We start from the raw sequence: 14642 nt of genomic DNA, 5'->3' as shown, positions 1-14642 counted from the left end.
TAATTGGCATTACAATAGAAAACTAGCCTTACCCAACATTCTTTCTTAGGTTGATTGAAATTTATAAACAAAATTAACCTTGCATAATATTCCTTAGCTGGAAACTAAACTAATCTTACCCAATATGTATTTCAATTATTTGTATATAAATTTTTGTTAATTAATGCAATAAAACTAGTTAACCGATATTTGTTTTTGAAATATCTTATCCAAGAGTTGTAAAAACGTAGTATTGAAAAAATCGAATTGTAAAAATTTTTTTCAATTTCCAATGACTTACTGGCTGATAAAATGAATTTTTCATCCCCACCTGTTCTTTCCGTGCTTTTATGGATATTGCATTTTCGCCAATAACAATATTAAATGAATTCATTATTTCTAAAACAATAGTGTGTCCTTCATTAAACAGGCTTTTCGCAATAAAAGCAAAAATTTCGACTATTTTCAAGCCAGAATGTAAAAAGAAAAAATGAAAAGAATTATTCGAACAGCCGAGATGGACTTTACGATCCATAACAGGCCAGGCTACACCCTGAGGGACCATAAGACAAGCGAAGACATCAGAGAACTCTGCGGTGTCCAAGATATAGTCCGATAGTCCCGAACCAGACGTCACGGCAGATTGCCGAAAATTGCAAAAAACGGTATGCCAAGATGTTTGATATTGGGACTTCCTCATTCATTATCCCAGCCACGTCTCTAGATTATAGAGTACAAGGCAAAGGCCTTAAAAAGTGGAGGAAGAAGAAGAATATAAGTGCTTTGGGGTCAATCGCCAAACCGTCGAGTTAAAAGTTTCTGATTATCACATTATCTTGAGATAGATCTTTATAAATTACCATTACAAGTTTTAGTACATCTGGATGAAGTAGTACATGATGCTTCACTAAATGAACCGATCCAGTTGCTTTAGCTTTTTGCCACTCACACCAACTCTGAGCTCCTAGCAGTCAGTAATGAAGTGGCCGTTATCACCTTATTCATATTCTTTGTATTGTCTATATTTCTGCAAATAGCCAGACCAAGATAATTTTTCGTCATCTCTGTCTTCTTATGTTTCAGAGTCAAGAGCCTATTCTATTTTTAACAATTTTTGCTCTTAAGAATCCCTACGAAATAACATACACATTGTAAAAGGAAAGCTAAATGTATGAGGAGTAAAAGTATTCATGCTTTGTGGTTCTTCTTCCATGGTATAATTACCAAAAAAAAAGGTTAAGTTTAAAAATACACGACTGAAAGGGTTAAATTGGAGACAGCCTTTAGGGGGGAAACTGCAATGGGGCGGGCTCCCAATACAAAATTATTTGTCCTTCACTGTTGTCAATAAGTTAAACTTAATGTTACACTTTAAAACTGAAATTAACTTACCTCATATATGATTTAACGAATAAAATTAAAAAATTAATTTAAAGGTATAAAATAACATAAAAGTTAGTTGTTATAGATTTATTAAAAACACAATAATTTATTTTCCAATTACTTATATTTCTCAACTGTTCAGTTTTCATTGAATAAATAATAAAAACATTAAGGTACAACAACCTATACATCTTAAATATATTTCCTTTTTCACAGTCTCTTCGGGCATTTTTTTATTTATTTTTTTAGAATCAACTATTAAATTATTTAAACTATCGGCACAGACACTTCCGTTAAGAGTAGTCGGGAATGGATTGTTACTTTAAATTTTTTTGCTGTATACAATTCCGTTTTGTACTATGTCTACGCGGTGTTGAAAAAATAGTCGCGCATTTGTGATTATCGTTTTGTATTGGGGATCGTATTAGATTTGAAAGGCTGGATTTTTGTAATAATGGGTGGAGTTGATAGATATCAAGGTTTTTTTTTGGATTAACAGAAACAACGTCACCGATGAATATCACAAGATACCTTCAACACAATTTTTCTTACAAATCACTCGTTCTATTATACATATAGGCGATTAGAGAGTTCGATTAAAGGCACGTTCCTGGATTTTGGGTACAGTACTGAGGCCACATAGCCTCGACGGATATCCCTCGGGAAATCAGTCTTTCACGGTGAGTTGACAATCTTGTGTAAACACTTTCAGATATCCCATAAGAATCAACCTCGAGTTTTGGATCCGTCCATATTCTCTCTGCGAATGCGGCAGCTCTCGGCCACAATCGCGTGTCTAGCGAGACTTCATCCACTTGTTCACTCCATAAACAAACTTCAGCACCTAATGTTTGAGTTTTATATGATGTGTCGTAACCCCAGGGTTGGTGGGAATAAACTGTTTGCCATGGTCTGTATGGATCACAAGCTGCATCACCCCGTTCCCTCCATTTACCAAATCCGCAATCGAGATACCAAGCGTTTACATGAGATAGTATTAATTTGTATCCATCTGTTAATAACTCTTTATTTTCATACCATTCGCTAGCCCCCCAAGATTGTACTACAATATCCCGTTTATCTAAATATTTCGAGCTATATGGTCGTCTACTTAAATTACTCGACCAAGTTATCGTGTATGGAATTTTTTTGCCACCATTCGCTTTTTGTAATCTTGATAGTATCTTTAAAGTAAATTCTCCCCATAAATTATGTAAATCTGTGTAATTAGCGGCGCTCATGTTCCTATTCATATGTTGTTCCCAACAATCCAAATTCACCTCATCCCCGCCGATGTGGAAGATTTCATCTTCCTGAGTCATTTCTAAGATGTCGGTGTATATTTTTTCAAGAATGTCGTAAACGTACGGATTCTCAGGATTTAATTGCCCGCATGGTGGTTCTCCACAATATAAATACCAAGGTTGGGCGTTTACACATACCGCTAAATCACCTAATCCTTTTATTGGACCCCATGTCCACCCATTTCCCGCGTGAGCAGGTGTATCAACTTCAATAACAACCCGAACTCCTCTTAATCTCGCGTATTCCACGAGTTCTTTTACATCTTGAACTGAATAATAAGAATCGGCATTATAAGCTCCGTATTCATGTATTTCTGGTACGCTCGGAATCTCTAACGGAAAACTTTGAGAATCCGATATGTGCCAATGGAATACATTTAATTTATTTGCTGACATTGCGGATATTGATCTTTTTAAACTAGTTAGCGACATAAAATTTCTTGCGGTGTCTATCATAACGCCTCTGTAAGAAAATTTCGGCACGTCTTGTATATAAACGTTCGATATTATCCTTAAATTTCCATCGTCCCACCAAATTAATTGAGATAAAGTTTCCAATCCGTGTCTAGCCCCAAAAAAAGTGTTCGCGTGTACGGCGCAAATTACATCATTCCCTTGATGATTTACGGTTAAATTGTAACTTTCATCCGTGGAAAGTTTTAATCTAACAATTTCTGAATGATTGACAATTACTTTAACCCGAAATCTATTAACATTAGCGGCGGCGTTCTCGGAGTACGGCTGTCGAAGGATGGTGACCAAGTTTTCATTGAATATCCCGTACGATTGTTCCAATAGACTTAAGGCTGGATCTTTGGCGTGCGATTCAAATTCGACTTGTTGGAACGAAAAGGTAACCGTCTCGGAGCTCGTCTTGATTGGTCCCGATGGTAAAGGCCACAGTTGTACTTCCGAGCAAAGCATATTGCACGTTGCGAGCGATTGTGATTTAGCAGAAGACCACTCGGACATTAGTATTTTTTCGCAACGGTGATTTATGCATTTCCATGTCCACCGTACATCCGTTTTTCTGAAAATAAATACAATAACAATTTTAAAAAATTTTATAATATACTATATTTATGTAACTATGTGTTAATATCTATATATTGAAGCAAAGAGCATATTACTAAAGTTCATATTATATTCGGCAATATATTTTATATATATTATGATGGTCATATCGCGCGAATCTAGAATGAACAGTGGACAAAACTGTTCTAAAAGAAAACGGACTAAACTTCAAAAAAAGATCGTTACCAACACGAACCGTCAAAATAACTGTGACACTCTTAGTTATTTTTTTTTTAACCAACCTAACGTCATTTTGACATAAAGATTTTTTTGAACGGATTATAATTGACGTTTAAAAACGTCAAAAAATTTTCTAACTACTTTTCTGTAAAATGATTAAGCCCAAAAACAAAATAATAATTCTAGCAATACAAAAAGCATTACTTATCAGTTAATTTTGCTGTATTATAATTATCAGTCTTGTAATTAAAGTCGTTGATTTTTTTGAATTGTTGTTCTCTGGGAAATAATAGATTTCTTAATTTCCTATTCAATAAAAATTCGTTGAATACAGTTTGATATTATATTTGGAATTAATTAATTTACTTTATTTCTTCGGCTAGTCTTGGTTGTGAAACTTTTCTTGTAACAAATTTCTCCAAATCAGAACGAAAAGTTCCCAACCTATTATAAAATGAAAATAATATAATTGTGCAATTCTTGCAACCAATTAATAAGTTTATTCATTGTATTTAGGGAAACAATCCTTAATTAATTTTCAAAGATTAAAACTTACTTATCTGTTTTTGGAAGTGTAGCAGCTTGTTGTTCGTTAAACGATGGAATGTTGAGAGTAGTTGGTTGTTGGAACAAAAAATATACCATTAGCCCGCCACAGAAAAGCAGCAGCACAAAAAGGGTCCGTCGTATATCGGCTGCCTTCATTACTCTTACCCTCTGCAAAAAAATAAAATCGTTATCGTTTTAAACTGAAAAATATTTTAGTTTATTAGATGATATCATTTCTACGGCTCAATTGTGATGTATCTAATTGAAGAATGTTTTTCGCTCTTAAAACTATGAAACGGGTAATTGTGCCGGAAAAGTCTTTATTCGGGAAGCGCAGATGACGCCGTATTAATTATAAAAGGAGCCATTTTATAATATCGCATATAAATAGGATAACCTTGCTTTAAAATCTGTACAAGATATTTTTGAACACAATTTGCGTAATAGATTCAAAAATTATTAAGTTGAATTTAATAATTATTGAGTATTTTGAATTATTTTAATAATCACCTTGGAAGTTATAAACAATTCGCTCGTTTGATAGACTTTTGTGGTAAGTAGTTAATCATATGTGATAAAGACTCGGAGAAAGAGTAGTTTTATAGAAATGAAAACTAAGGAGTTGAGTAATAATAATTATATTTGCCCACGTACTTGTTCGTTTATATTATTAGCCATTAACTCATAAATGCAACATTTATGAGGCACCCATTAAAATTATCATTAAGACTCCTTTAAATTATATAGCACTTTTGAAAACAATAATGATGAAAACATATTTTTTTTTAATTCTATATCAACATAAACATGAATGTTACCTTTGAAAATCTAACAATATCATTTCCTCTATTTCTCAGCAGCCTTCTCAGCCAATAATATCCAATTAACAAACACAGTTTTAACCGATTAAAGCCCGCCTTCTCGATCTAAAAATATTTCGCAAAAGCGAAAAATAATGTATAGATTTAAAAATCGCGGAAGATGTCCGATCGTTCAAAGTGACGAGCTATTACTAAACGAAAACTACCGTGGTTAAAATCAAAATGCAGCTAGGATCTATTCTCAGAGTTCGAGGCTTCTGTTATTATTGTTGCTTCTCACTTGGCTACGACAACGACCCATTCGATTCTGTATACTGTACTTTACATACGTATACAGGATGTTAAGTTCCGCATTCACCATTCAGATCTATAAACAGAGATACGTGGAGATAAACAGTAAGGAATACCAGGAAGGTTAAATTGGTGAATACTACTTATTTAAATTCGTTATCGTTATTTTTATACTAATTCTAAAACTGTATAAAGATAAATAAACTTTAATTGCCACCAATTACTTTTATCGTCATCGTTGTTTTGGGAAATATCGTAAATATCATTACGTTAAAGGAATTTGAGAAATTAGCGAATGGTTTAAATTCTTCGAAAAATAGCGAACCTCGAAATATGCAGTGACGAATGTATTACAAATTACATGATGAAACAACTAAAAATGTACATACACAAATATTGAAAAAATTTTGCTAAAATGGTGTTAATTGAAGATTCCTTGTGTGCCAAATTCAGTGCTTTAGCTGTTGATTAGACTTTACTTCTCTATAAAGACAGATTGTTAACTTTCGCTAACATGAAACTTTTTGAAGTGTGGGAATTTTTAGACGCGTGATAATAGTTTTTTTGTAATTCGCGACGGTAATGAAAGCTGTAACAGTACTCAAACGGGTGCTGTAATGAGATTCCTTACAGTATTCGATGCTGTAATGAGATTTTAGTAACATTTTATGGGACCAGTTCAAGTTGGTGACATTGGGTCATTAATTTTTCTAGTTGTCAATGTGACAATTTTTGTCTATGGATGTTTAAACACGTTCTTAGCATCGAATACAAGGTCCACAATGATGAAGACATTGAACACTGAGCAATTTCTCTTATTTTGGGAGGTGTACATGAAACATTTTTTTCAGGTGAATACATTTTGTGTTTTGACAGTTTCTAATTGTCAATTCAAATTTCTATTTTCAAGTGTTACGGTGTTACCAACTGCTGCATACCTATTTCCCTACATTGTCAAAATTTATTTTATTTTTGTTAAAAAAAAAGGATAAAAACGCGAATTACAAAAAATAGCATAAAAAACACGTTTCGTAAGACTTAAAGCACTCATTCATTAAAAAACTCGTGGCTTCGCCACTCGTTTTTCAACTTGAATTCGTGCATTTCAAACGTGTCTTACAAAACTTGTTTTTTAATATACTATTTTGTAATTCGCGACGGTAATGAAAGCTGTAACAGTACTCAAACGGGTGCTGTAATGAGACTCCTTACAGCATCCGATGCTGTAATGAAATTTTAGTAACATTTTATGGAACCAGTTCAAGTTGGTGACATTGGGTCATTAATTTTTCTAGTTGTCAATGTGACAATTTTTGTCTATGAATGTTTAAACACGTTCTTAGCATCGAATACAAGGTCCACAATGATGAGGACGTTGAACACTGGCAATTTCTCTTATTTTGGGAAATGAAACATTTTTTTCAGGTGAACACATTTTGTGTTTTGACAGTTTCTAATTGTCAATTCAAATTTCTATTTTCAAGTGTTACGGTGTTACCAACTGCTACATACCTATTTAGCTACATTGTCAAAATTTATTTTATTTTTGTTAAAAAAAAGGATAAAAACGCGTTTCATAAGACTTAAAGCACTCATTCATTAGGCCTGTTTTGGTTCTGGACTTCTGTAGTTCCCAACAGTTCTAAACCTTTCTGCGCATACGTATAACATGCAATATGTATATTGGGTTGGGTTGTGTTGGATATGATTACTATTTCGGATTGGTTTGAGAAATAGAAGTTAGGGTGAGTACATTAGGTAGAACCAAAGATCTTCAATCTCTCATAAATTACAAAAACGTATGAAAAGGACGCAACCCGAAGCAAACCTAAGTCGAAGAATTTCGTTTAGTTTAAATAGTTTAAATTTAGTTTAGTTTAGTCAGTTGAATTGTTATAAAAATTGCGGAAAATTCGAATTGGAACTTTCCTTCACAACTTTTCTTTATGCCCAATAAGATGCAAAAAAACTCGAAGATGTCAGATAATTAGATGCATTTTCGCAGTCATAACTAATAATTAGTAATCAGTTCAAATTTTGCTAAATTACAGTTTAACGAATGTTGAATTTCATTGTTAACAAATTGTAGGGCTTCAATATGTAGTCATTTTTAGATGATTAGATTGTTAATTGACTTTTATTCAACCATTAAATTGAAGGATACAAGCAGTGTTTTAAGTACTCTCATTGACTAATGTTTGTATCTCTCTCGCCAATTTAAGTTCTTATTGTTGAGGTAATGTTAAAGTTATTTTTACGTTTAAATTCTATGTTTATTTATATGTATGTAAATTTATTAGTAAATAAATAGATTACATTCAAATAAACATAAAATTTAAATACGCTTGTCTATAATAGATGGCATTCCACTTTCTATGATATTTGTTCAAATAACACTGCAAATGGATTAAAAGGATTTACTTTTATCATAAACATCAAACAAGATTAAAAATATTACTTGAAATAATAAATATTTACTTATAAGTAAATCAATTAAGTTTCTTTATTATCGCATACTTTCTGAGAAGGCAACGGTGAAGATGAAATTTAAAACAGCCTGTATCGTGTACAGTTCTCTTCTCTTCAAAGACCCGCATCCGATCCCAGGGTTAAAGAACCTCTTCGTCTACCTGACATTGTCTGTGAGATTATTATAAAAACTTTCATCTTTTACAGTTTTTTTCCATAGATGAATTTCTTTCAAATTTTTAGCACCACTCTTTATTTAACTCAATAGATTTTTTCAACAGATAATAAACACACGAATATTGAAGAATGTTATCTAACCAGAAGCCTTCCGTTTTGTGGTTTAATCTCAATACGCGTTTGTTACGGGGAAAAGATGTCGTTAAGATAATTACAAAAACTTTTTTATCATATTTTTTTTTTCAATTTAATTGATATTTTATCTGTGTCATAAACCTTACCTTAAATAAAAGCCCGATTTAAAAATATACATATTCATATTGTAACAAAATAACACGTCCACTAAAATGCAAATACACACATACACACGCGATTTACAACATATCGAAATCTTTCAAAACTTCATACAATTCAACGTTTATTAATGTTGATGACGATCAACTAGTGTATAAAATACAATTTCATTTGTAACCTTGGTGAGGTGAAAACTTAACGTTCTTCCTGCTGCTGGTGTTAACAGCACGAAGCGCGCAGAGCATACCAACACGAAAACGAACGAACTGAACCTAAAAGTAGCAACTGCGGCTACTATTGCCGTAGGAGGAAAAGTGGTGGAGGAAAACAGGAAGAATATATTGAGTAAAAAGAAATCAAAACATTTAATTTTATTTAAATGTTATAAAATAAACCGTTCTTTAAATTTATATTTCCGACGAAATAATTTTAATTTTTTTAAAAAGTATTTTAGCAAAAAGTTTTTTATTTTATTTTTAGAGAGAAAAGGTCAACAGATGAGTATAACAGTGGCGACAGCAACAGCTCAACATCCAAACATTTATAATCTATTTAAGTGAGGTTAATTGACTCGAACGAGAAGGTCAAATCGCGTTTATAGTAGTTATATGTTGAAGGTATTAATTAGAGAATGTGAAATTTAAAAACCAACATCAATAATTATCCATTTATCTCAACATTAAAAAGATAAATATAAACGAAAAGAATTTAAACATATCTAAAGTATTGCAGCGAACATTCTTTACAATCGTTTTTAAAACAAAGTATTTTTCTAAAGTTACCTAACAAGTCGTGATTTATTTTTTTTATGTTGTATGGTATCAATTTTTGAATATACAGAGTGATTTAGTTAAGAAATAAAAATATCTATTGTTATAATACAAAGTAGGTTTAAAGCTATACACATAGCTTCATCATGATATTTTTTGAAATTAATACGACATCGTTTAGGCCAAAACTTGGCTTTTATTTACTTATACTTTGGAATTTAAACAATGAACCTGGAGCAAACCTTAGCTACATGTTTTTAATCGGCCGTGCCCAGTAAAGACACCCATTAGAACTTTAATGCTGCTACGAGCAAGTCCTAAAATATTTCCAGTGAGGGTTTGACAGTGACCATGTTGATAAACAACTTAGCGTGTCTCATTCCTGCAGAACTGATCCACAGTAGGCGAAGTCTGTTTTTAGTCCACAGTCCAATCCTATGGTTGGCCATCGCAAATTATATACCAACTGATGACTCTGCGATTTAGGCAGTACAATCTGGCATCGAGCATTAATCACTCGTAGTGATCCTGTGAAATCGGACGGCATTGATAGCACAATATCAATGTTTATAGTGTCTTCCACAACCCATTGGTAGCACATGTCGGAGCAGTTTTGGGCATATTGCTTAAACCTGTACATGGTAATTCTGGCCACTTTCTTTATATGCAAATGCAAAGGAGATAGGCCAAGCAGAACATCCAAAAGTTGCAGACCCTAACTGATATACTCAATAGTCAATCAATTTGGTTAACTGACAATAGTACGCAGTCAACAATTGTTAACGGCGGGAATTTTGTAATGGCGCTTTTTAGCATTCTTTCAGTTACTCTTTTTTGTCTTGAATGGCATTCGTCTCTGTTGGTTTTTTGAAGAGAACAAAATTCACACGATGCATTCTTTTCTTTTGTGCAATCAATACACATTACTACTTCTGGGGACTCGTTTATTTTATCTTGCAGACCAGAAAAAGGCATTACTTCAAAGTTTGTACTTTCGATTACTTCTATTGCAGTATTTTCAGGTATCTCCAAAACAACTAATATTTTCTATTACTGTTCATTTTGTTCTTCTGCTACATCGTCATCGAACTCAGCAGCTTTCCTCCGCTCTTGACAGTATTTCGTTAATATTCTCTTTTGTTTGTAAATTTTTAATTATGTCACTTGATAAAGTTGTTGACTATAAACCAATCTTTGGATTTGTTCCATATAATGCCCTGTATGGACTACGACCAATAATTCTATAATGGAAGCAGTTTTTTTGAAACTGAACGAAGTAGCAGCCAATTGACCAACTGGTGGAATTGTTATCAAACATCCAAGCCCTCAAGATATTCTCCACATCCTGATTACATCGTTCTATGACTGTGGTTGTCGTCGTCGTCGTCCATGAATAATTTTCAATTATTAAAAAAGTCAGTTTCCAGTAAGATAACCTATTGCCACTGCAAAATTGTAATAAGAACCACAACTAAGTTTTTGGTTTAAATGAAAGAAGAAATTTATTTATATCATCAGCATATGCTGCAGTGGATGGAACTATCCCTATAGAGGACTAATAATAAAACTATTTTCAAAAGCAATTGGAAAAGATAACTACTACATTCAGACAAAACTTTCACTTCGCACGAAGCATGATTCAAAATGTTAATGATTAATTAAGAACATTAAAAAATTCATCTAAAAACTCCACATAAAACACTTTTTTTCATATTATTAAACAGAACTATAATAATAGTGTCCTCTAAAGCTGTGAAATGTTTATAAGAGATTTAATAATCTTTCCGATTCAGCCTGTACAAACGGAAAGTTACAACATTATATATATTAATGCATTTATAGTGAGAATAAGTTTTTAGAAATAAGAATAAATCATTCTTACCTAAAACATTAGACTAATTTGATTAATATCTTGGAATAAACCAAATGGATTTTTGATTACAATAATTGTTGTCACTGAATCGATTTTTTAGTTACTAACAAATATACCAATCTCAACGTTATTTTCGGTTATCTTACTCAGTCAATATATACTCGCAGTACAATGATAAGATAAGTAAAAACGACGACATATTGCCCTTGTAAATTTTAAAACATTTATCTTATGTCGTCTTACTTGTACTAGTTGTACTACAAAAGCAAATTTATGTCACTATTTCGAAACATCCTATTAAAAAAAAGTTGATTAATTATAATCTAACATTTCAACTGGTGATGGGGTTCTAATTTTTACAATTTAGAATCCTTTGTTTTTATTCATAACTACTCAAGTATACTCCATCATCTGGTTGTCGTAAACTAAAGCGTATATTAACTTTACAATCAATTCCATGGAAACAAATAACATTCTTGAACTTTATGGTATTTTAGTAATTTGTGTTAACTCAATACTTTTAAAACAAACAATTTTAATGAGTAAAAATTTGAAATTTTTTAAATTGATTTCGTAATACCATTTCTTAATCATTTATAAATGTTAAAGATTTGCGAAATAAATAGAAATCGGTTTATTTTGTTAAGATGAAATGATAATTGTTGAAATAAATTTAAATAAGTTGCTGATTTGACTTAAACTTTCTGATAAAATTGTGTATACAAAAAATAAAGTTATCTTCAAATTTTAATAACAATTTTTACTTGTATATAAAGATTACTTAATGAAATTTGTATTAATAACTATATATTTTTTTAAATTAAATTAAAATAAATAAATTTGTGAAAAATTTCATCTAAATTGATTGCTGATTTGACCTTAATTAAAAAAAAATTATTTGGAATTTGTCGTATTTTTAGCTTTTATTCAAAAATTTATAGAGATTATTAATAAATAATCAATTAAATAATTATAAATAAAAATAAATATAATCCATGACTTGTTACAATGACGTTAGGTTGGTTAAACATAAAATCACTAGGAGTATCACAGTTATTTTGACTGTTCGTATTGGTAACAATTTTTTTTAAAGTTTAATTGTCATTATTGTCATCAACAATCATGGAATAATGGTTATTCATGTGTTAAGGGCATAATGAAGTCGTTTGTGGCCCGCAACATAACACGCTAAGAGCCAGAAACGCTAATTATGCCCGTGGTACATACAAAATTTTATGGAATAGGTGGAATAAGCCAATTATTGTTATTACCGCAATAACGGCATAAATAAGGGTAGTCATTGTTAATTTAGTGCGAGTTTAGTTTTTGTAGTGAAATATTTAATGGAAAAACTCTAGAAAAATAGAAATAGCAGAGGTATTTTCTGGAGGAGAAGGAGAAGTGGTCGTTTTAGAAGAAATAGTTCAAGCAGCCAAAATAGCTAAGTTTTATGGACTGGTCTCAAACTCAGAAAATTACTGGCAAGTGTTCCGAAGACGTTCTCTTTGTCTATTTCTAGGAAAAATCAGAAAAATATTCAGCAGCTTTTCTGTGGACATTTTACACAATGGTGAAAAGTATCCTTGTAATAAAACCTAAGAAATCGAAAGTTTTGTCAAGACAACAAATCGAAGAATTCGTTCAGAAGAAGTTCTAAATGAAATGTATTTAATAGTTAATAAGTAAGCAAAAATCACCCGACCGGACATAAAAGTCCGTTATAAAAAATCTATTTCGTCCGTGATCCTAACAATGCACATAGAAAATCTTGTAACACCAGAAAGTTAGGTTAAATAACAAGACTAATTCTTAAGAGGGGTCATTTGATTAAAAAACATTCCTAATTTTCGTATAAATTGTCTATGTTATATTACTTTTACAGTGATATACTTTGTGTGATTTAATGAACTTAGCTCTTAATTTTTGGAAGAAATATCACCGGTTGTTGTAAAATCTCAAAAATACGATTTAATGCAAGTGGATACCGTTAGATGGGGTAAGCAACTGTTTCAAAAAAAATATTCTTCAAAGATTTAAAATTAACTAAAGTGGTCTACAGCGGTATAAGTGGTTTAAGCTTTCGCACAACTTTTATAGGCACTGGTGGAATAACAACAACTGCAAAACCTTCATCCATTGATGATATATAACAAAAATAACTAAGTATTTACTAATTAACTAAGTAATTTAAGAAAAATATGTTTATTTGAGAAACTTCCTACACGAATTGAGTAGGTCACGGTCAACTAAACGAGTAGGGCACCTATAATATAATCATTGATTCGGCGCTTGCGTCTTCTCGCGGAACTTAACCTCATCGAAAACCAATTACTTTAATATTAGCTTTCGCTTATTAAAGAAAAATAAATAAATAAGAAAATAAAAAAAAGGCAATTTGCGTTTTACTTACCCACATATCTCGTGTTTTCGGCTACATTAGTCTCGGGGAAAAGGATAATGAGTTGCTTCGTCCGCGCCCCGCAAGGCTGTCGTCAGCACATTTTCACGACGCGCAATTCCTGAAATCTGAAAAGAATGATGTCTGCTTCTTCGGTGAAGCGATCGGATGGTAGTCGTTTAAACGCGCATGAAACCGCCTGAAAGAGCCGCTGAAGCGGCATAGCTCCTTCCTGGTTACGTGCCGTCGATACACTGACGCCCGACAAAACCTTCCTGTTCATTGGTGAACGACTACGTTAAGTTAAATCGTAGAGGTTACTTGGTACTGTAACTAGTAGAAAGTTTACAACGTTTCTGTGCTCCTTTTCTTTTGTCGGACAAGAAAGTGTTTATTGAAATAAATGGTAACTTTCAGATAACAACTATATTTAATAATTATTTTAGCGAAATTTAGCGGTTCAGGACCCCAACATTGAAAGTCTTCAGATCGATAAAAATAAATATACAGCGTGAATATAAATAACACCAACAAACTTAAGATATTATTTTTTTTTTAATAATCATTTTTAGTTTTATTTTCTGTTTTTTAACACAGTATCTTTGCGTGGGCGGAGAAGCAAAAGATCTGGTGCTAAATGATAACACCTTAATTAAAGGATACGTGTCTCTGTACTTTATTGTGAAGCAGAAATACGAAGCCGGCTACAACGGAGCAAAAACATAACAAAAGCCATAAACTCCCTTCTTTGGTCAAAAAAGATCTCAAAATAAGACTATATTCCACTATCTTCATTCCCTTGGTGCTATACCTGGCAATTAAATAAACAAATAGAGAATCCGCTACTTGCAGTTGAAATGGATTTCTGGAGAAGAGCTAAACTAGATCGAGTACGAAATGTCGACATACGTGAGATAATGAGGGTGGAAGCCCGGTACCACCACGTTCAAAGAATGGGTCCAGGAAGAATCCCGAAGAAAATCAAGCAATGGAGTCCAACCGAAAAAAGAAGTAGGGGATGCCCAAAACGACATGGGCATCGGGGATAAAGAAGGCGATGTCCGAAAGATACCTGGCACC

At 32.4% G+C, this 14642-nt stretch overlaps 1 protein-coding gene and 1 long non-coding RNA gene across 5 annotated transcripts; both read right to left on the bottom strand.

The window, feature by feature from the left end:
* Positions 1-1434: 1434 nt before the first annotated feature.
* On the bottom strand, positions 1435-13817 carry LOC111422891 (fused lobes). Of its 4 annotated transcripts, none has more exons than XM_023056151.2 (3): positions 13575-13817; positions 4477-4637; positions 1435-3696 (listed from the first exon to the last, which is right to left on the bottom strand). In XM_023056151.2, the coding sequence occupies exons 1-3, from the start codon at positions 13578-13580 to the stop codon at positions 1959-1961; spliced, it is 1905 nt and encodes a 634-aa protein (XP_022911919.2). In that variant the 5' UTR covers positions 13581-13817; the 3' UTR covers positions 1435-1958. The 4 variants fall into 4 exon arrangements, with proteins under 4 accessions (XP_022911919.2, XP_022911922.2, XP_022911921.2 ...); XM_023056154.2 differs by lacking the exon at positions 13575-13817 and adding an exon at positions 11174-11285; XM_023056153.2 differs by lacking the exon at positions 13575-13817 and adding an exon at positions 8509-8780.
* LOC111422893 (uncharacterized) lies at positions 4125-4470 on the bottom strand. The gene is made up of 2 exons (XR_002707385.1): positions 4287-4470; positions 4125-4226 (listed from the first exon to the last, which is right to left on the bottom strand). It is a non-coding gene; the product is annotated as an uncharacterized lncRNA (long non-coding RNA).
* Positions 13818-14642: the final 825 nt, after the last annotated feature.

Source organism: Onthophagus taurus, chromosome 7, assembly GCF_036711975.1.
Source record: "Onthophagus taurus isolate NC chromosome 7, IU_Otau_3.0, whole genome shotgun sequence".
In the NCBI taxonomy this organism is placed as follows: domain Eukaryota; kingdom Metazoa; phylum Arthropoda; class Insecta; order Coleoptera; family Scarabaeidae; genus Onthophagus; species Onthophagus taurus.
This window is presented reverse-complemented; position numbering and strand designations above follow the sequence as displayed.